Source organism: Nannobrachium achirus (assembly GCF_963921795.1).
Source record: "Nannobrachium achirus genome assembly, chromosome: 18".
Classification (NCBI taxonomy): domain Eukaryota; kingdom Metazoa; phylum Chordata; class Actinopteri; order Myctophiformes; family Myctophidae; genus Nannobrachium; species Nannobrachium achirus.
Genome location: NC_137825.1, coordinates 25133525 through 25155651, shown reverse-complemented (window position 1 = coordinate 25155651; position 22127 = coordinate 25133525). Strand labels below are relative to the sequence as shown.

General features: G+C 44.7%; 1 protein-coding gene across 1 annotated transcript in view; it reads right to left on the bottom strand.

The window, feature by feature from the left end:
- Positions 1 to 21758, bottom strand: part of pkd1b (polycystic kidney disease 1b) — a gene marked incomplete at both ends in the record, with an annotated part of 44654 nt that extends 22896 nt beyond the window's left edge. The window contains 22 exon segments of the mRNA XM_080747310.1: positions 539 to 692; positions 869 to 1651; positions 1843 to 1987; positions 2605 to 2742; positions 3659 to 3714; positions 3822 to 3916; positions 4979 to 5107; positions 5591 to 5690; positions 6258 to 6543; positions 7354 to 7463; positions 8049 to 8205; positions 9142 to 12821; positions 13120 to 13256; positions 14021 to 14196; positions 16647 to 16778; positions 17345 to 18121; positions 18406 to 18677; positions 19456 to 19603; positions 20297 to 20415; positions 20880 to 21094; positions 21276 to 21456; positions 21734 to 21758. Coding sequence (XP_080603436.1) covers positions 539 to 692; positions 869 to 1651; positions 1843 to 1987; positions 2605 to 2742; positions 3659 to 3714; positions 3822 to 3916; positions 4979 to 5107; positions 5591 to 5690; positions 6258 to 6543; positions 7354 to 7463; positions 8049 to 8205; positions 9142 to 12821; positions 13120 to 13256; positions 14021 to 14196; positions 16647 to 16778; positions 17345 to 18121; positions 18406 to 18677; positions 19456 to 19603; positions 20297 to 20415; positions 20880 to 21094; positions 21276 to 21456; positions 21734 to 21758 — 8015 coding nt within the window.
- Positions 21759 to 22127: the final 369 nt, after the last annotated feature.

Sequence of the window (22127 nt, the reverse complement as noted above, 5' to 3'; positions counted from 1 at the left end):
TCAAAAAGGCGAAGTATTCACGATTCGCCTTTTTCCATACACACCAAAAAGCGACGCGAATATGCGTATAATATTCGCTTAATTCGCCTAAAAATGAGGGGGTGATATCTGCCTATAGCCACAGGAGAAAGGACCAGAAAGGAGAGAGAGGAGAACAGAGACAGGGAAACAAATAAAACAATGGAAACTACATCCTCAAGTGATGATGACCTGGCCGTGGTTGTTAGCCTATTAAATAAGAAAAAGAACAGAAGAGACAACACACGTTCACCGTTCCCCCTCCCCTCAGCTCCGGGGGCAGAGTAGAGTCAGTAGACAGACTCTATTGCTCAGACAGGCAGCAGCAGCAGCAGTGGTGTAAAGTAACTAAAAGTACATTTACTTGCTATGGCTATTACAGCTATGGCCGCCCCATATTGTGATGACGATACATTTCTTATATATTGTGCAGACCTAGTTCATATGAAAATATGTTCTGTGGAGTGGAAGTAAACGTCTAGTGTTGTTACTGAGAAAGACAGAGAGAATGTTTACTCACAGCGGAGAGAGGAAGATGGTTTCCTCCTTGAAGATAGCCTGAGCAGGGAGACTGAGGGTTAGTTCTCTGATGAGGAAACGCTGGGATGAAGCAGGGTTTGTCTGAATGGTGCTCACTTCTATGCTCACACGTCCAGAGGTCAAAGGAATAGCACCTAGATGTAGTTAAATAGAATGAGATGGGCCTTGCAAAATTTGGGTGAATATTATTGTAAAACATAAATTGTGCGGATCATACTTTCTCAGTTATTAATAGATAGAGGCTCATTACAGAAGAAAACTGTTAACAGTGTTAATCGGAATCATTAGCCACTAAAAATGTCTGCTGTACCTTGAACAACATTGAATTTAAAAGCGATGAACAGCCCTGCATTGTCCGCCAGTCCGTCCACTGCTTTGACGGTGAAGTTTGTCCATCCTTCGGAGGGGAGGGTCAGGTTCAACCCAAAAGGCCTCGGTTCATTCCCATCTGCAGGGTCTGCACTCTGATTCCAAACCTCGGACCCAAATCTATATCCAGTTCCTCCCCCTGCCACGCCAGCGCCATGCAGGAGGTGTTGGTTGGGGAGGGTGACTCTTATGGCCTGGTCTGGGTCCAGGTCGTTGATGGGTATGGGCTGACCCTGTGGGGTGGTGAACTCCATGGCAGCCAGGCTGGTGGAGATAGGGGGGTCAGCTCCAGTCTCCAGGGCGTGGGCCTCCTCCGCCCTTCCGTCCACACCGACCAGTATCTGCACCACCTCTGAGCTCTGGCGCTTCAGCTGAGCGGCGAGGGGCACTGGGATGAAGAAAGGACAGACGGGGGTCTCTGATGTTTCAGTGGGCGAGGAAGGCGAGGGCGTCGGTCCATCCTGGATGGTCCGCTTCGGAGAGTTGTTCTGAGCGCAGAGGAGATTGGACGGGTTTCCACGGAAACCAACAGCGCTGATCCGAGAGTTGGCGAGCGAGAGCGGCTCCTCGCCACGTACACTTGAACGCATCAGGGACCGCATGAGCGCCCCAGCATGGGCCACTGCAGACTGGGCGCTTTTGGTGGCCGATTGCGGTGTGCTTGTGAAGGCCGAGCGGTGGCCATCTCCACCTGGAGGTTCAGACGCAGCAGCCAAAGTGCTACCTGAAGAGACCAACAGCAAAGGATTTTCAGCCAATCTGGCACTGATTTGTGCACAAGAAGCATCAAGTGGAGAAACAGGATATTGTGGTTGGCCAGCACCTGTACAGTGTACAAATGGAACCGAATGACCATTTGTACACTGTCAGAGTTAAGGGGAGACCTTGAAATTTGAAAGTTTGAGAAACACTGACCTAGAACATTGAGGATGTTCCTTCCTGTGTCAGCAGCTGCTCTAACACCGGCACTCGTCTGCTCCTCCATCACGTAGATCATCTTCCCCACAGCCTCCAGAACCTGCTCTTGACAGCCCTCACAAACCACCTCGCTGGCAACGGCCTGGAAATGACACGTCTTCGTTGTCATTGTCAGGGTTGACGATACAGTACATGACCTTTTTTAATCAACCTGCTTTAAATTTAAACCTATTAACCTGTCTCGTTTAATCATCATCAATCAGCCTAATCACCAATCTAACCATCCTAATCAGCATTATCGTCTTCATTGGTTGTAGCCCCAAACTGTGGCTCAAACCCAGCATGTTTTAAAATGTCATCTTCTGCACTGCATTGCACTGAAGGAAGCATGAGCTCAGTTCGGGGCTCTCCCCAGGTTGGCAGAGGGAGCGCAGCGCCCAGGATTACAGCTAAGGCAATTGGCACTGGGTGAAAAACGGGTTACAAAAGCGCAGGATAAAGGTTTAAAGTGAAAAAGATGGAACTGGAAATCTTCTGGAACTATTAGAGTCACATGATGTATTTTTGTGTCTTAATGTGTTTTATCCAATTATTTATCTTAGTTATATTCACATATATCTTAAACATTTTCTTAAATAGTGTAATTGGAACTTGTTCAATTGTGTTGTTCTTCCTCTATAAATACAGATTGCATTGGATTGGCTCATCATCATGGGAAACCATGTTCATTATAATTGAAAGGCAGCTGTGCAAACTCACAGTGGACTGAGCCAGGGCCGAGCTGATCTGATCCACATCCTGTAATGAGGAGACTGGGAGAGATGCAAGGGCTCGAGTCACCTTCCCCCGGATCTCCCTCCTGTCCCTGAGCTCCCCAGCACTCCCTCCAGACCCCATCTGTGGTGAGGACAGGTGAACACGTGAAAATACATGCATCCACACTTGGCACAACATCTTTAACTCTGCACTGGAGCTAGAAATACTTTATTTAGATTTGATTTGAGAGCAGCCATATGTGCTTATACACAGCAGTGGATTCCAGGTGTGCCTTGGGATTGCGTAATTATTGCAATACAGTATATAATACCAGTGGGACCCCTTTAAGATACTCAGCTAGTGGGGAATGCTCTCTTCCCTGGTGAGAATTGCCCCTTTATATAGGGCTTGTTTGTGTATTGTATGACATCACGCCACATCATCAGCTGTGGACTCTGTGATGTCATCGTATCTCCATATATGGCCATCTCCGTATATGGAGATATAAGTCGTCCATGCCCAAGTATGGGCTGGTGAGGTCAGACTTTGTGTGATGCGTAGGTTATCTCCATATATGGAGATTCAACATTCCAGGTGTAACTATGGCTGCCCGTATGACGTGAGAGGTGGAGGTTGTGGATTGGCAGGCAAGGAGTGTGTGTGCAAAGTTTGGCATGTCTTGGGGCAACGGTGGCGGAGATATGAGTTGGGGAAAAGTGTGACATGACGGACAGACTGACAGACAGCCGGTGGAGGTTTTGGTAGTAAATGCGACCTACGGTCGCAACAACTATACGAGAGTAATTTGTGCCAAACTGCCAAATATATATTTTAACCACTTTCAATACCTGGCATACCTATTCTGGCTGGGCATGACATTATAGGCGGACAAAAATAGTGTAATTAGCCAGCATGTTTGTACAGGTGTGGATTGAGATTTTGACCTCTGATATGCTGGTTGAGCTGGCTAGTGAGAGCTATGGTGTATGGGATAAGCTCCTGGGGGTTGCCACGTTGGAGCAGTAAGAGAGAAGCAAGAGAACAGGCAGCTAGCTACCTGGTTGAGCTGGCTAGTGAGAGCTATGGTGTATGGGATGAGCTCCTGGGGGTTGCCTGGTTGGAGCAGTAAGAGAGAAGTAAGAGAACAGACAGCTACTGTACCTGGTTGAGCTGGCTAGTGAGAGCTATGGTGTATGGGATGAGATCCTGGGGGTTGCCACGTTGGAGTAAAACCCACAGCTCCGTCTGACTGTTGTTCCTCAACCACTGACTGGTCACCTCGCCGCCTGCTGGGGGCGCCACTACTGTCAACATTCTGGAAAACAGGAACACAGATCATTAAAAACACTGTTATGACAGTATTTATTGCATTTTACAATGTGTCACACACATGACAATGACAGACAAGTAAAGTAAGGTGTGTTTAAAAGCTCCAGGTACAGTAGGTCTGTGGCTCTCAAAATGGGGTCCTCAGGTGTCCTTGACAGGGTTCCAGGGGGTCCCCAGCTAAATTATCGATAGTTAGGACAAATGCACCATTACAGATATATGTAACTCTGAGTTATGGGGGTCCATACTGTAGATGGTCTAATGCAGTGGTTTTCAACCAGTGGTCCGGGGACCACCAGTGGTCCTTGAGGGGGTTCCAGGTGGTCCCCAGCTAAATGATGGAGAGTTGCTAACCAAATGCACCCTTTTAATCTTAAACTCTTGAGAGTGTAAAATGAAACCAAATGGACCCTTTGGTTTCACTTTACACTCTCAAGAGTTAAATCAATACAGCATGGAGGAATTATGGATACAATCTTATCCAACGATAACAAAATATTATATTGTCTGAGAGGCAAAATCTCATCAAATGACTCAAATGGCCAATGAATAGGGTTGAAAACCAATGGTCTTCATGTATACCAAACCGGGGGTCCTTGAAATGGGACATTTTGACCACTGCAGTAGTCACCTGTCTATAGGGGATGGGCGATATGAACATTTCATGTCATGATTATTGTGACCAAAGAAATTGCGTTTTACGATATTATCGTCATAATCAAAATATCCCCAACATCCATTATCCTTCAGGCAGAACTTGCCAAAAGAAATATCTGATCTGCAAGCCCACAACGGGCTTGTGAGCTTGTAGATCGGCTATTTTTTAGCAAAGAGAGTGAAAAAAGAAGTACGTTATTTCCAGGTCCGTTTTACCAATTATAGAGGGTTTAAATGATATCGGATACGCAGCTCGGCAACTAAAAGGTGAATTGATCCCAGTGCATGACGCAGGATAATTTCACGCTAAATCTAAATCGTGATACGATTATTGTGAGTGTTTTTTTTTTATCACGATAAACTATAATACCGATTATCACCACATCCCTACCTGTCTAGAGCCGTGACCTTTGCCCCCAGGTGGTCCTCTACCAGCAGGGTAACTGTGATGAAAGACAGGTGTTGTTCTGACCCAGGACTGCCCACAGGAACCAGAGAGCCAAATGTTGAACGAGAGCCCCTGGGGAAGTTAACACAGCACAATAAATTATATTAAAGCCCAAACCATAACCACTTATTAAGACCTACAACAGTATATACTTTGCTGTAATGAATACAATACAAAACATCCGATCTACACGCTCACAACACATCAGAACGAGAGCTTGTATATGTGCTATTTTATCTATTTTATCTATTTTATTAGGGGGACAATTTTTTTTTGTGTGTGTGTGTAATCCCTTTAGCATTATTGCATGACTGTACATCTGTACTCTTTGCAAATAAAGTATTCAATCAATCAGAACATGTGTGGTAATGGTTGTGGTCCGTTGTGCCGTGAGGCTTCGCTCAGTATCAGTGGTGTCACTTCAGCAAAAGCTAAGGTATGACACTAGTCATGTTGCCATACCTTAGCAACAGGCATGATGAATTACATTTTATTTTTTCCCCCTGTAGCCAAATACCTTGCCATACCCAAGTGAAGCCTCTGCTCAGTACTGACCTGTAGAGAGTGTGCTGGGGGCACACAGTGCCAGGCCTGCATGGAGCCACCTGGAAGGTGTAGATCAGCTGAGAGGACTCGCTGTCTTCATCCTGCCATCCTGGACAATGATGCCCAACACAGACCATCCATTAGCAAAACACATAGTTGCATTTGACCACTAGAGGGCAGGGTTGTTCACTACACTGGTCTGGTCTTGCACAGAAACTGAAGTGAAGAGAATCATCTGTCAAATCAAATTACTTATACAGCAGCAGCATGCACACAGAGGGTGTGTGTGTGTGTGTGTGTGTGTGTGTGTGTGTGTGTGTGTGTGTGTGTGTGTGTGTGTGTGTGTGTGTGTGTGTGTGTGTGTGTGTGGATCGGTGGATCATTGTGTATACTGTATATTTCTGCTGTCGGACATGAAACCAGCTAACTCCAGAATGTTCATTGATAAGAACAGCTGACAATGGATTTCCAAGCTAATTCATGCCTCTGCAGATGCTGTGTCACCCTGGATAGAAGGCTAAACCAGCTAACTCCACCCCCTCTGGTGGAGTTAGCTGGTTTTGTCAGAAGCGCTTATTACTTTTTTTTAACCAACACAAAGACATAAAGCGTGTTCAATAGCACTGATTTATGAAAGAAAATCTAAAACCTGAAAAATGCTGCCACAATTCCATACCTGTGCAATCGTAGGCGACCACCGTCTCTAGCGGGCGTATGTCCGACTCTGGCTCGAGAGAACAGCGCCCCCCATAGGGAGGACGGTTGGGTAGCAGACTCAGGCTGGCACTGCCCCACTGCCCGCCTCCTGTCTGGGTCACGTTGAGGGTGAAGGTATAACCCTGTCCGTCCTGCAGGACCCCTGGTTGGACCACCAGGTCAGGGGAACGACCCCCTGTGGAGGTGGTGACCTCGTTGAGGTCCAGGGTCACGCCACTCTTGTCCTCCTGTGCGCGCCATTCGTACTGTAAGGCGAACACGTGGTAATTAAATATTCATAATTATATTATACAAAATTCCTTTCATTCTATTGAATGCTGTAGGGTCAGTGTTAACCCATAGAATTGGAACGCATAATTACGAATTATTACATTAACCATTATTACTTTAACCATTATTTTATGTTTTAATTATTAAGATCGGGGCGCCCGCTGGCCTACCGGTCCAGGCGCATACAACATGGGCTTGACAGCATGTCGTTGGTTCGAGTCCCAATCCCGATTCCGACTACCTTTGCTGCGTGTCACTCCCCATCTCTTTCCCTATTTCCTGTCAGTCTACTGTCCTATCAATAAAGGCATAAAAGCCCCAAAACATATCTTAAAAAAATAAATAAAGCAGATCTACAAGCTTACAGCGCATCGAAGTCCTTGAATATTTTTTACCCGATTCTATAAATGTCTTCTAAATCCTTCTAAGGTTTTTGAAAACTTTTCAAAAGCATGTTTCTGTGTCAGTGGTTGTCAAACTTTTTACCCCCTAGAATTACTATATTTGGCCACCGACCCCCATCTTGAAATATTATGTATCAGGGACCCCCCAGAAGCAAATATCTGAGTTACGAATGTTCCCTTTAAGGCCATTAAGGCCAAACGCACAGTGTCGGGCTGCTTGCCCATTCACAAGCTGCTTGTGGGCTTGTAGATCAGCTATTTTCGCTATTTACACTACACTACAACTATGACAGAGTATAAAATAAGGATTATCTGTGCACATAGTCATGACATTGTTCACAATACCCTGAAAGTAGGACTAGCTTAGCGGTGTTACAGTACCTGTGCATGTTCACCACACAGTTCACAGTGTCCTGACAGAACTATGGGCATGCTGTAAGAGACGTGATGTGCTGGATTGAGGGCCGAACAGGAAACACACTCCACACTCACTGGAAACACAGGAGCTTCACACAGTGACACCTAAACATGAGAAACAAGGAAAGCTGTTCCCTAGGTTCTCAAATGTTTTTGACCCAGGGCACCCCTGTAAATATATTTTTCATCCACGGCACCCCTGAATTACACAGTTAATTTTAGGATCCATTTCCATCAGAACTGACTGAAAATAAAGTTATACTTGACGTTTAACCACTTGAACCCCAGCATCCCTATTCTGGGGGGAAGGTTCACCAAAAATAGCCGATCTACAAGCTCACAACATGACGCGTTGTGAGCTTGTAGATCTGCTATTTTTGGTGAAGAGACTCAAGAGAGTTGCCGTAGATGGAAAAATAAGTCATCAAGTACAGTGCAAATCAGGTCTGTTTTACTAAGCATAGTGAAGTGATATTGATGTAATGATATTGATGAATCACGGCACCCCAGGGTGCCCCGTCACCCACTTTGAAAACCCCTGCCCTAGAGCAGTGGTTCTCAAACTTTTTCACGTCAAGGAGTTGGATGGAGTGTGGTTAAGTCACTGTAACCATATTTTCACACATTATGCAAGTAAAAAGTGAGACAATATCATTTACTCACAGACTGGATGGTAGAGACAGGCGTCCTCCCTGCTTTGTGGACCGTAAGGGTGAAAACGTAGACCCTGCCGAGGTCTAGTTCAGTACTGAGCACAGTCAAACTGCTGCCATTACTCCTTATTGTCTGGCTGAAAGACTGAGATTCTGTGGAGTTCTGCAAGTATGAACACAGACTGTTAGAGGGAATAGGCTCATTAAAGTTGTCCATATTCCAATTATAGATCAGTTACATTACTCTATAATACAACTCAATGTCATACATAAATTACATAATGTTGTACTAGGCCTGAGAAATGTTATGTATTGAAATAATATTGATATTGTAATATGTCGTTGTCATAATTTGGCATAAGCGTCGTCTTTTCCAATGTTTTGTGATGCAATTAATTGTGAGCTTGTAGATCTACTATTCTTGGCAATAAAAGAAATAAAATAAAATAAAAACTTTTCAGGATTCAAATACAAAAGTAGCAAAAATAGCCTATCCAATTTTGGCTACCCTCTTATTTTTTGTTTTTTGAGCGGCGCTAACCGTTCCTACTTCTGGCTTTGTCTGTTTGTATGTACGTATGTCCCACACTTGGCTCAATGACCAAGCTTCTCGGGACACAACCACTGCTCACTTCACACTGTGTGTGATCTTTTAAATTATAAAAAATGCTATAATATCGATATCAAGGTATTTGGTCAAAACAAGTGATATTTTGTCCATACTGTCGTACATATCTTACTGAATTATCTACTACCTATAAATCAAGCACTGTGTTGAGTGACGGCTAAGGGTTTCTAGTTTCTAGTCTGTCCGATACACTAAACAACAGCCATCACACAACACAGTAGCAGAACATAAATTCACACATAAATTCATGCGCAGTAAGCCTTTAGATCTGCTATTTTCTGAGCTCAACCAACCATAAAATTACTTGTCTTTTAGTTCTACTGGATCTCTTCTCTAACAGCCCTTCCTTAATATGTTAGTCTAGTTTTTATTTGTTGATGAAGTTGTCAATATATTTAGTCATCATATCTTAGTTTTTATTTCGTTTTTATTTGGGCTTTTAGTCAAGAAATGAGCACTGGAGGGCTGTACCTCAGTGGTGAAGGTCCAGTGGTACTGCAGCTGGTCTTCACCTCCTGGTTCCACGTCGGGGTCATGTGATTCAGAGGCGTCCAAGAAGAGGTCCCAGAGGCTGGGCCAGAGTCTGTGTGAGCCTCCCTTAATGATGGCCACAAGAGGGGAGTGGACCACTGTAACGCCGATCCTTCGATGAACAAATAGAGGAGTTCCCTGGTATTGCATTGTGAATGTCGTGCAATACTGTCCTGTCTCCAGAGCGTGCTTTGGCAGGAAAAGCAGGGGCAAAGAAACGTCCACCTCACTGCTAAGGGATACCGTGTTCCCGTTGAAATCTGCATCACTCTCTGTGCAGTCAGACGTGGCTAAAATCTCCCATCGATACTTGGTCTTATAAGCAGAGCAGCCGTTGACATCCACAGTGGCTTCAAAGAAGCTGGGCCTTGTCCTGGAGATAGTAGACTGGCATTGAACTAAGGTGGCATTTGGGAGGGAACATAGGAGCTCTTTAACCTCCACGTGTTGCTGTGTGGACACTTGACTGACATTGTTGAAAACTTGGACTCCGATGCGGTACCTCCCAGCAATGTGATACGTATGAATGGCCAAGTTGAGGTCTGTGATCACCACTTCAGTCGAGTCTCCAAAGTCCCAAAGGAACTTAAGGCTACTCCCACCATTCACATGGGCAGAACAATTAACAGCATATCCAGTAAATATTTCTGACTGGCAGACAACCGTGACCTCCTTAACAGGCCATTGAACTGTCGTGGTCTCTTTCAGGGTCTGTGAGCACACACCGTTGCTGGCCACCACACTAACAGTCAATGTGCCACTTCCAGGTGAAGAGAAGCTTACTTCCTGTCCCCCGGCCAATGAAGGCTTGGACCCCTCCAAGTGGAACGTCCAGGTATAGGTAACTGGAAATCCACTTTGGATGTCTGCCTTAAAGGTGACTTCTTTCTCTGCTGCTAGAGCAGTGGAACAGCAGTTAACCAACTGTAAACCAGTAATATGCTCAGCGACTAGAATTGAAGAAGTCACCTGTGAGCTGCTGACCTGGTTCCATGCATGTACTGTCACTAAATGTGTCCCAGCAGGAAGGATAGATGTGATAAAATGTCCCCCAACGATGTCCTGTCTATCGGTTGGATCTCTAAAACTTATAGAAAAACTTACATTGCTTCCTTTGGAAATAATTGGGCTAAAAATGACTTGTTCCTTAGTACAGAGAGGTGTTTTGCTAATATTCAGTGTGAGGCCTTTAATGGCATCTTGGGCTGTGACACTGTGTGAGACTGTCTGCCAGCTAATCCCATTTGAAACATTTAAAGACACCTCGTAGACTCCTGCTTCTGTAAAAGTGTAGATAAGGGACCGTCCTGTGCCCATGAAGAGAGTGTGTCTGGCACTTTTGTCGACTTTCCAGTCGCATTGCAGATCACTGCCTTTGTGGATAATTCCATGGAGAGCCACGGGAGCACTTGTGTTGGGAAAAAAAGGATGTGCCTTTCTGTCTATTTGAAAGTCTATTCCTCCAACCTCTTCCTGGACTACAAACTGTTTGGTTACGTCACTGTGGCTCAGGACATTCTGCACAGAGACTTTGACAGGGCAACGGCCGGGTGTCACAAAAGTGTGGAGAAGGAAGGGCACTTCCGTCTGCAGAGGCGAGGGGTCGGAGTTCACGTGCCAAAGATACCGGAGGTCCGACCCAGTAACCACGATTACGGAGATATTCACAGCTTGTCCGGCTGCCACCGCGTCTGACCGCGTTACTATGTTTGCTCCTGTCACCCTCTCTACCGCCACAACTGAAGTGTAGCTGCTTATCTCACCCAGCTGGTTAGTTGCTGTTAACTGAATAGAGATATAACCTGGGGATTCCACTAAGAGCTGAAAAAGCTCTCCATCACCAGCACTCATGTGTTGGTTGTTGTCTGCAGCTGGGGTTTGTGTAGCAAGCCAGTGATAAGTGACATTAGAGCCACGGCTCGGTGAAGCAACACATCGTACACTCTTTCTGGTTTCTACGTATTTCATGTCGATCAGACTTTGACATTCGATATGAAGTCCCTCTATCCTTTCAAAGACCTCAACTAAAATAGTCGTCTCCCTGTTACTCACCACGTTTTGGGCTATAACTCTGACATGATATGCTCCCGGTTTAGGGAAGACATATGTAAATTGATATGTCCCCTGTCTGGTTGTCATCATACCATCGACTGACCAATAGTAGTTGGTGCTACTAATAGCGCTGCTAAGTGCTGTTATAACAGTTTCTTCTCCTGCAACTGCATACGACTGTTTGACATGAAGTGTAAGGTCAGAAACGGGATGGAAAACGTTAACTTTGAGAGTGACAGAGTCTCTGCTCACTGCGTTGTACGCAGTGGCAGTGAGAGTGAAAGAGCCCGGGGAGGTGAACACGTGAGAGGCATTACGTGTCTCCTCCACCGGAGAACCGTCTCCAAAGTCCCACAGCACAGAAACATTGGTGCCTGTGCAACTGGCAAGCCAAAACGAAGTGATCGTGTTGGCTGTCAGTATATCACTCTGGCTGTCGTGTGCCATGGATAGGTTTTTCACAGGTTTTTGAATGGCAACGGCGGTGCTGGCCGTTCTATTGCTGACTTGGTTGCTCGCCACCACTGTCACGTCTTCGACACCCTCCTCCTCGTACACCAAGCAATTCTGAGAATTCCCAGGAGTGGGAGAGTGACTGCAGGAGCTGTCAAACCACATGAACTGGTAAGCGGTAGTCTGTTCAGGGTAAACTAATGCACTGAAACACACAAGCTCGCCAACTGCCACAGCAACCGTCGATGGCGTAACGGTTAGGTCACTTATAGGGGCTTCAACACAGACACTAGCACTGTATGTAGTTGACGTAACAATGCTCGACACGGTTAGGTCCACATTAAAGATCGCGTGGGTTGAAAATGAGTGTATGGCGGTGGGATTTCCCCTCACCACACGCAATGGAGACCCATCTCCGAAGCTCCAACGGAAAGCCAGTGTGGATATATTCCCATTCACCTGAGCGCTAAGCTGTATCCCTTTTTCACTCCTGACACACTCAGAGGGAAGTATTCCAGTTATAGTCAACTTATAGACCTCTACATTGATCAACTGTTGAGCTTTGCTGACAGAGTTAGACACGGTGACATCAACCACATAGGTCCCCGGCGATCTGAACGTGTGCGACGCAAAATTATCCACGAGGTTAGCCTGCCGTGACCCGTCACCAAAGTCAAAGTCCCAGACGAGACTTGAGCCTGTGGCCACCTGACCTCTGATCTCTGTAACAGAATTCAGCTCGTTGGGCCCATTGTAGCTCACTGTTAATCCAGCAACTCCCTCCATAACGTTGACGGTGAGCCAGGCCGTCAGTGCAGTCACGGTGTTGTTAGCGCTCACTGTGACGTTGTAAACGCCACCGCGTCCGAAAGCGTGGCTAACTTGACTGCGGAGCCCATGATCCGCTTTGGATCCATCCCCAAAGTTCCATGTGAAGACAGCGCCAAAGGGTGAGGGCTCTGCTGAAGCATCGAAAAGGAGGGTCTGGTTGACAAGGGTGACGGGAGAGGAGGAGGAAATGAGCAGATGACTTAAAGGATGGACGGCCTTTATCTTCATGGATGCCTCAACGCTGTCGTATATGTTGGAGATTTGGACGTGAAGTGTGTATTCACCTACAACATGGAACACAAAAAAAGAGGAACATAATATATGTAAAGTATGTGTTGTTTTGTTCATTTCTAAACCACTCAGTGCAGCATTGTACGGTAAGTAGAGAGGAGCGTAAAGGCTGAAATAAAAGGCAATTTTGGGTACATTTAACTACTACTGTTGCTACATTCATCGTTGCCATACCTTAGCAACAGGCATGATGAATTTATTTTAAGAAGTGCATTTTATTTTTTCCCCCTGTAGCTAAGGTATGGATGCTGACATACATTGCCACACCCAATTGAGAAATCTGGTGTTTACCTGGAGCCTGGTATGAGTGGCTGGCAGTGTCCTGGACATACGCTTGTCTCTCTCCTCTGTCTACAAGTCCCTCTGTGGTATGACATGGAGCAGGCTGGGTGTGGTTCACCTGGCTGCCCATGTCCCCAAAGTTCCAACTACAGGAGATGTACAGTACAGTATGTGCCACATGAATATTCACACCACATTGATAAAGCATAATATTGGAACAAAACGGTTATCTTGTTTGTAGCTGGTGATTATATTCAAACGTCATTAGTTACAGTGCTGTAAAGTAACAAAGTATATTTACTCAAGTACTGTACTTAAGTACAATTTTGAGGTACTTGAGTATTTCCAATTTCCAATACGTTTACTTCTACTCCACTACATCTCAGACTACAAGTATTTGAAAACGTTAGTTACTAGTTACTTTGTACAGTCACCCTGAAGAAGGCATTGTGCCGCAACACGTAGGTGCATTTTTTTATTATTTATTATTATTTCTTGCCATGCATTAGCCCTAGAATAAAGGCTTTATGTCCCTCAAGAGTGCCTTGGTTTTTTGCATCAATTTTGTCACCTGGCTACCAAAGAGCACCTTGCGTGGGAGATTTTTACTCTACAGCCAAACAGATGCCCTCCTTACTCTCTGTTTTAGTTACTTTGTAGATTTTGATTATTAATTATTATTGCAAAACATTCATTAACCAGTTCAGCCCTATATATACATTTCGGCCTTTTGAATTGAACATTCTGCACTGTACTGTACTAAAATTTTTAATTCTGGACTTTTACTTGTGACAGAGTATTTCTGCATTTCTACACTTTAACTTTTTACTTATACGTTTACTTAAGTCAAACATTTCATAATTTTTTTTCACCACTGACAACAAATAACCCCAGTATGTGTCTGCGTTACCTGACGGTGACCCCTAAGGATATGTCCACGTTGAGTCTGACGGTGTAGAGGCGTGCGGCGGCTACAGCTACGACCTCACTGACAGACAAGAACTCCGGCTCAGACAGCGGGGTCGCAACATCAGCCGTCAGACGGATCTCCAGGGTCTGGGAGCTTACCGGGTTGGAAGCGATCACCTAGAATGACGGGCAGACGGATCGATTTGCTGTGGGTTAGGGGTTAGGGTTGTGTTGGGGGTCATAATCAATGTCTCAGTCAGGGGCGTCACAAGGGGGAGAAAGTGGGACTGAGTTACTAGGGCCCAGGGGCCTTAACACGTTGCAAGCCGCGGCAGAACCCTCTGAACAGAGGTAGCGCCGAAGAAATAAGCCATTTATTTACAAACATGTTTTAAAAAAACAAAGCCCACATGATAACAACACGTAATGGAGTGCTCGATACAGCGTACATATTCATCCTGCAGAGGTCGGCGATCTTACTTTGGCGAGGCGGAGGGGAGATCAATTCCATTCGTTTACGTGCGGCGAAGCAGGGAAAGGAGCGATAGAGAAGCGGCGCCCGAACGTGATTGAAACCGCGATCCACGAACAGAGACAAAGAGTAGCCATCTTGTGTGTCTTTCTTGTTGAGTTTCAACACTGGGGAGAGTTCATGGCCACTCCTGGCCAGCCATCCATCCAGAATGTGAGTCAACGGCGTGGCCTGCTGGATATTACGAGTATCACACCCAGCACCAGAAAATGACTGTGAGAGCACATTAACCGTTTCAGATAGCTCCAAAAAGACACAGAGAAGAATTTCCGATGTTTTTTTTTTAAATTATTATCATTTATATCAAAAGTCCGGGAATAGACGTGTGGCTGATGGGACCCAGTAGGAAGTCCGAGGGAGTACGACCAGGCTTAGAAGGTGTTAATTATTGTTAGCTATTGAAAAATAGCAGATATACAAGTAAATCTGCTATTTTTGAAAAGTCCTGAACATGTGTGCAAATCTTTTAATATATGTATTTTTAAGCGAACATTTATAACTCAAATGCTGCTTCTGGGGGGTCCCTGGAACAAAATATTTTGAGATGGGGGTCCGTGGCCAAATACATATCATTTTGGGGGTCCTTCACAAGAAAAGGTTTGAGCACCACTGACATAGAAACATAGGTTTAAAAAAAAACCTTAGAAGAAATGTTCACTATTTTTCAATAGTTAAAGCACAAAATAATGTGTAATAATGCATTCCCAGTCTAAATGGGTTAAACCCCCTCCTCCCCCTATGAAGAACATTCATGGGGGGCCCGCAGTGAATCCTTGTACCCAGGGCCCAGAATTTGGTGCGACACCCCTGATTCTGGTCACGGAGCCCTTAGGCCTGGGGCCAATTCTGATATCTTCACAAATTGGTACCACCCAAGGTGACCGTACATTTTTTACATTTTTGACTTCCTACATGTCTCTAGTTTACATTTTGGTATGATAACCCTTTCTGAGACCCAGCTTAATTGATGTTATCAGCCGCTAGAGTCGGTCTCCCATCGACTTTCTATACAGGAGGAAAATACCCAGAAAAGTTTTTTTTTCTGGGTATTTAAGTGGGATGTGAGGGGTCTAACTAGGGGTTTGTCATGATGCTGAATCCATTGCAGGCATTTGTTCTGCACAAAAAACATTCAGTGGGCTAGAAATGGCCTCAGAAAACAATGCACGTATGGGTGAGTATTCATGTTAGTCGGAGGCCTTAGGGTTTTTTTTCTCGTGCTAATCAGTCTAAAAGTGCAAAATTTTGCACAGATGTAGCCCAGGGTATGCTCTAATGATTTAGCTAGGGCGCCCGAGTCTGCGACATTCGGGGTCGCCACAGCGGCCAAATCAAGTTGGGCTCCCATCGACTTTAGTGATGAAAAGTGATGAGTCATCACTTTTCAGAGTTTTGTGGGTGCTGTGGTGACCCCGAAGGTCGCCGACTCGGGCGCCCTAGCTAAATCATTAGAGCATGCCCTGAGCTACATCTGTAACAAAATTTTGCACTTTTAGACTGATTAGCACGAGAAAAAAAAACCCTAAGGCCTCCAACTAACATGAATACTCACCCATACGTGTATTGTTTTCTGAGGCCATTTCTAGCCCACGGAATGTTTTTCGTGCAAAACAAATGCTTGCAATGGATTCAGCATCATGACAAACCCCTAGTTAGACCCCTCACATCCTACTTAAATACCCAGAAAAAAAAAGTTTTCTGGGTATTTTCCTCCTGTATAGAAAGTCGATGGGAGACGACTCTAGCGGCTGATAACATCAATTAAGCTGGGTCTCAGAAAGGGTTATCATACCAAAATGTAAACTAGAGACATGTAGGAAGTCAAAAATGTAAAAAATTTACGGTCACCTTGGGTGGTACCAATTTGTGAAGATATCAGAATTGGCCCCAGGCCTAAGAGAGAGATGAAGCAGGGACCCCCACACTACATACACAACATTGTGTTGCAGATGAAACTTTTTCATAGATTTCATAGATTGTTTGACAGCACTACCAGAGCATATCAGTGTTGTGTAAATTAAAGTGTTTTTTTGTGTGTGTATTTTCTGACATTTAACCACATAAAAACTCCATACAGGAAGTAAAGTAGCTTTACCAATAGATTATACACAGCAGGTTTGTTGAGCAGTACAGTGTAGGATTCTCCCTCATAGGCAAACTCCTCCAGGTTGTCAATCACCCAGGTGACTTTCACTGAGGAACCACTTTCCACCTTTGCTGTAAAGACCTGAGATAGTGGGAGATTACATTTTTGATTGATTGATTGATTGATTGATTGATTGATTGAAGCATTTATTATAAGTTTGCATAGGAAAAGGACAAGGTACGGTTTCATGACAGTAAGTTCACTGGTACAAGGTCAACTTGAAGGAAACGCTCAGGAAAGTACATGGCTTACGGTATTTACATTGAGATCCTTTTTTCAACTCATATAACATTGAATGACAGATAGAAAAAACAACAGTACTATGCAGACAAAAATATGAAAAACAGTCGTAAAAACATGATGCAAAATGAATGGTATTTACAATAGAAAGATAAGATTATTAGGCTAAGTTTATTGTTACCAGTTTCGAGTAGCAGCCGCCTGTAAGTGGCTTTTCAGAGCGGTTTTAAAGGAAGGTAGGAATTTACACTCCTTAGCCATTATAGAGATCACTTTTTGAAAAAGGCGCAAAAGGTTTTTCAGGGACAGATTCTTCATGAAGTTTGTATTTGTGTTTGTGTGCACAGACTTGTGCATGCAAGAAAGAGAGAGAGAGACAGAGAGAGACCTTGGTTACCACTTTTTACCTGTGAGGTGTCCAACAGCACCCTCTGGTGTCCATATGGTTCTACATGGAGTCCTGACACCGCCTCATAGCCACACACCTTTACACTGGCACTCTGAGCGCTCACTCTATTCACCACACTGATGTTCAGAGTCTGGACCTGCACAGAGGTCAGCACCAAGGTGGCAGAGGAGAACCACACATCAGGGGACTCTCTCTCACATCCAGGCCAGGACTGAGATACATCCTCTGGACACGACGGGAGTAAAGGGACCCCCGTCTGGAGCACTGGAGCTGACCACGAACTACTGGCTTTCTGCCCAGATAGAATCTTAACGACAACGAGAGTTTGCACGTCGATCTGGACGTGGATTCGGCCGTTTTCGTCAGGCTTGGGGTGGATGACGCGAAGACCGGTCACAGGAGTCAGAGTCGGAGCGGTGGTCTGAGGAAGCCCGATATCAGGAACTGTTGTCGTCTGTGGGCGGGTGAAGCCGGCGAGGTCGGTGTGTTCTGTGCTCAGGTCATGGCTAGCCCTGTGCAGAGTGTCCACATACAACATCTGTAGATCACACACCACATCATCTGTCCACTGTCCACCCTGGGGCACTGGGGACAGTCCTCCCTCCATCCAGCCACCCCACTCCGATCCTCTCAGAGACAGGTAGCTCTGGCGCCAGGGGGAATTGAGGGTTGAGCCGTTGCCACGGCAGTGGAGAAATGTTCCAGATTCTCGAGTGTGCTGTATGGCCAAGACGTCATCGGGATAAACCGTGATCTCTCTGTCAGGCAACACCAACTACAACAGAAAACAATAAGCATACAATTATTATTAGGACAATAAATAAAGTCTGCAACACTGGCTAATTTCTCATCTCCACTTGTTTATTGCTTCAATGTTTTGATCCTTCTGGACCTTCTTTAAGAATTGTAATTATATTTAGCATGATGTTATATAATAATTATTAGACAGTAGACACAATTACATTTATAGTCTGTATTTGATTTGATCCAAGATGAAAGTGATTGAAGCTCAAAATGTTTTGGCTTTTGGACTTTGTAAAACATACAAAGTACACTCACGCTAATAGTTTGTAGCTCAGAGCTAGGGTTCACTCGGAGGGGCAGGTCTGCCACCAGGTGATAGAAGGGGGTTATTGCAGAGAATCGGGGAGGCAGAGAGAAGCTGCGTCCGTCTGCCAAGGGGGAGTACGGGTAGGGGCTGCATGGACTGGTGACAGGCACACATGCCTCCAGCAGGTGGCACCAGTACTGTCCCGTAGGACATCCCCCAGTGGTGTTACACAGAGGCACTGCAGAGCAGCAGGTGAAGGGGTTGAGGAGAGGGCTGCAACCTGCAGAGCACACCATCAATGAAGTATTCATGAGGAGATATTTGATATAAAAAAAAAAAAAAAAAAAAAAATAACAGCAGCAGCAACAACACAGCTTCAGAAGTTTTTCTTTCAACACATTTGTGATTGTACGTGATATTTTTTTGATCAGGTTTAACCACAACTCCAGCATCTGCAAAAGCTAGTTCTGGGATGTGTGTGTGTGTGTGTCTACTATTTTGCATATCAGAAATGTGTAACAGCTGGGTTGTTAACCACTTTAGCTCATATATACTATTTTTGTCCTACTTTGTACATTGTACACCACAAATAGCGGCATTTACCATGATAGTAGTTCTCAGGGTTCATCACCATGGCTGCTTGTGGTGGGCATTTTTGGTCAAAATGAAATGTTTGCCACACACAGACATACAGAAATGAGTAGACAAACACATAAAGAGCTAGTCCTAAATGACCGTTACAGGTCTGTACTGTACAAATGGAACCAAATGGACCAGTATTTGTACACTCTCAGAGTTACGGGGGTCCTTGAAAATAAAGCGTTTGAGAACTGCTGTTCTAGTGGACTCCTAATGTGCCATACATAGTGATATGGTAAATCAGTGTCATACTGAAGGAAACCTGGAGACTGACGTTCAGTAATTGGGTCTTATGATCGAAATAAGAACATTACAATGGTGTGTAAAAACGTTCCACGGACAAGGCCAAGTCTTTGCCATGGACACATTTGTCTGTGTACAGACATGTTGACGACTCCTGGTAGTTCTAGTATTGGTACCTGGAGGTACAAGGTGGTGGCTGGGACTGCAGTAGGGCCGCAGGATCTGGATGCGGGACAGAGTGGACAGGAGGCTGGGCTGAACCACCAGCTCTACTGAGACCAACTGGCCTGCATGACTGAACCATAAGCCTGGAAACAGCTGCATCTGTGGGCATCATACACTGTAATGATTACTTACGTTTGCAAGTGTAAGCATTTATATCAGTGGTTCTCAACCTGTGGGTCGGGATATTAATTCCCCAGATGATTAGCTTAATGTGAAACATTGTTTTCTCACTCAACAGTAAACAAACCAACATAAGATTTAAGTGTATAGAGGGTAGCCTACAGTATGTGCACAGGTGACAATTTAAGGACTTTTTAATACCTCTAAAATGTAAAAAATTGGCCAAATTGTAAAATATTAGAGAAAATAGCAGATCTACATGCTCACAACGCCTCACAATGTGAGGCGTTGTGAGGATCTGCTATTTTCACAGTAGAACCGTGTTATACAAAATGCAATTCCTCAACTCTTAGTGCTCGTCAGGGTGGGGGGTCCCCAGTTAACTATGATTATTTTAGGGGTTGCAGCCTGAAAAGGTTTAGAACCACTGGTTTATATGACAATATCAAGTACCGGTACTCATCATACTTTTGTTTAGCACAGGAAAGCGATGCCCAAACCTATAGCCCCAGAGATGCCATTATTACACACAAACCAACAATATAAAATTAACTACAGGATGGATCCCAACTTGACCGGCTGTCATAGATACATTCCACGCAAGAACCAACAATATGAGAATAACAATATGAATTTAGATTGCTTTCCTATTTCTTGTAATATTTCACAGACCTCCACTGTGCGTTGCCTGGTGTCAGGGGCAGAGGGGAGGGTGAACAGCTGGTCCTTGGCATAGATACCAGACATGAGCGACACTCCTGTCAGATAGCTGTCCACAGACGGTAAAGCCACTGCGTACAGAGAGGAACACAAATCATTTACTGTAATCTTTTATACAATATGTGCATATGAATTAAAGTTGTGGCAGGTAGGCAAGCAGGCAGGCTGGCAGTGTCTCTCTGTGAGTCTGTGGCGGGTGGGCAGATATGGCCAATGGCCATATGTATGGACTGGAGGGAAGGAGGATGAGAGGGCAGGTAGAGTGTGGGATGGAAGATTTGTCGTTACTTCTCAGATAGCTGTTCAGCACAATTTCAATGAACAGCTCACTAGTATTCACGATTAGGTTTCTACAAATAATATCAAATAAAATCCGAAAAGCAATGCTAAATGTCGCCAGAGATAAATTTGATGTTTGAGGCACGTCATACCCAATTATTGTCAAAACGGTATAAACCTAGCATTTGTTTGCTGTCTGGTCAAAGCGTACACTTGTGTTTTCTCGTGAGTGATAAACACTTAAATGCACTCTTACTTGTTACTTGTTTTTCACAGAGGAAAATGTACTCTCCGTCACACCTGGACCTCCTCTGCTGTCCCATCGCACCCAAAGCCACCTGAGTACAGTCTCCTGGGGCTTGACTTTCACTGCCATTGTCTGACCAGTGGGGACCCATGGGACCTTTAGCCCCACTCTCTGGGTGGTCCCCTTCTCCTGCTCCTCTGCACCATAGCCACACACTGGCTTTCCTGTGCAAACAGACAAAACAAAGGATGCTTAAACAGAGCAACAGGAGCTGTACTAGAAAGTTAAAATCTAATATTTATTGAATGTATGATAAATCAATAATATCCACATTTATAGAGAAGGGCATTTAAAATGTATATCCAGTAATAGTCCTATGGTTACTCATCAGAATATTTGACTCACACTGGAAAGGAGTAGTGGATAAAGTTCTGAATTTCAGGACTGTCCACGGCAGCAAGATCTCCTCCCTGGGTTTCTCTGCACACATCCAGTGCTTCTGTCCAGGATAATGCTGTTTCAGAGAGCCAGTAGCATCGCATGCTGCTCAAGTGGATTTGACCACCTTTTGGACAAGGGATTTCACCTGTAAGAGAAAATAATCAGGAGCTGTTGTTAATGTCATAGAAGGCTGATTATTTCTTGCCCTAGCATGCCAATATTGAGAATAAGTAGGCTATCATACTGTATGAATGTGTCAGGTTAGGCATTATAGCATTCTGGATGAACTCAATCAAATTCAATACCCAGAAGTATCGAGGATTCAAATATATGATGGTTAGGGATAGACATACTACACTTGTATACATTTAATTTCAAAGGCTACTCAATTGAGCCAATCAATGTTCCATGAAGATTCTCACCTCCAGTCGTGGTGATCAAAACCATGTATAGAGTCCACATCAGAGCCAGGTTTTGAAATTCTGTTTTGTGTGTCATTTTCCACAAAGAAAATTAGACATTAAATGCCTACAATAGCTCACTGCTGGAGCCCAGTAGACATCCAAACACTCCCTCCATGTGACATGCAGTGGGCATCTTCATCTCTCTCTCTGTTAGTCTGCCTTCTTCCTAGATTTTTTACCATCTAGTCGCCATATGACTTTCAGTGTCCTTGTTGAAGTTGTTGGAATTTGAAAGTTTCACTAGTTCATCATCGTTTCATCCTTACCTCACCACTTAAGACCAAATCTGTGTGTCCAAGTCTGTCTCTCTCTCTCTCAACAGATGCTCACACTCTCGTTTCTCTCCATTTAA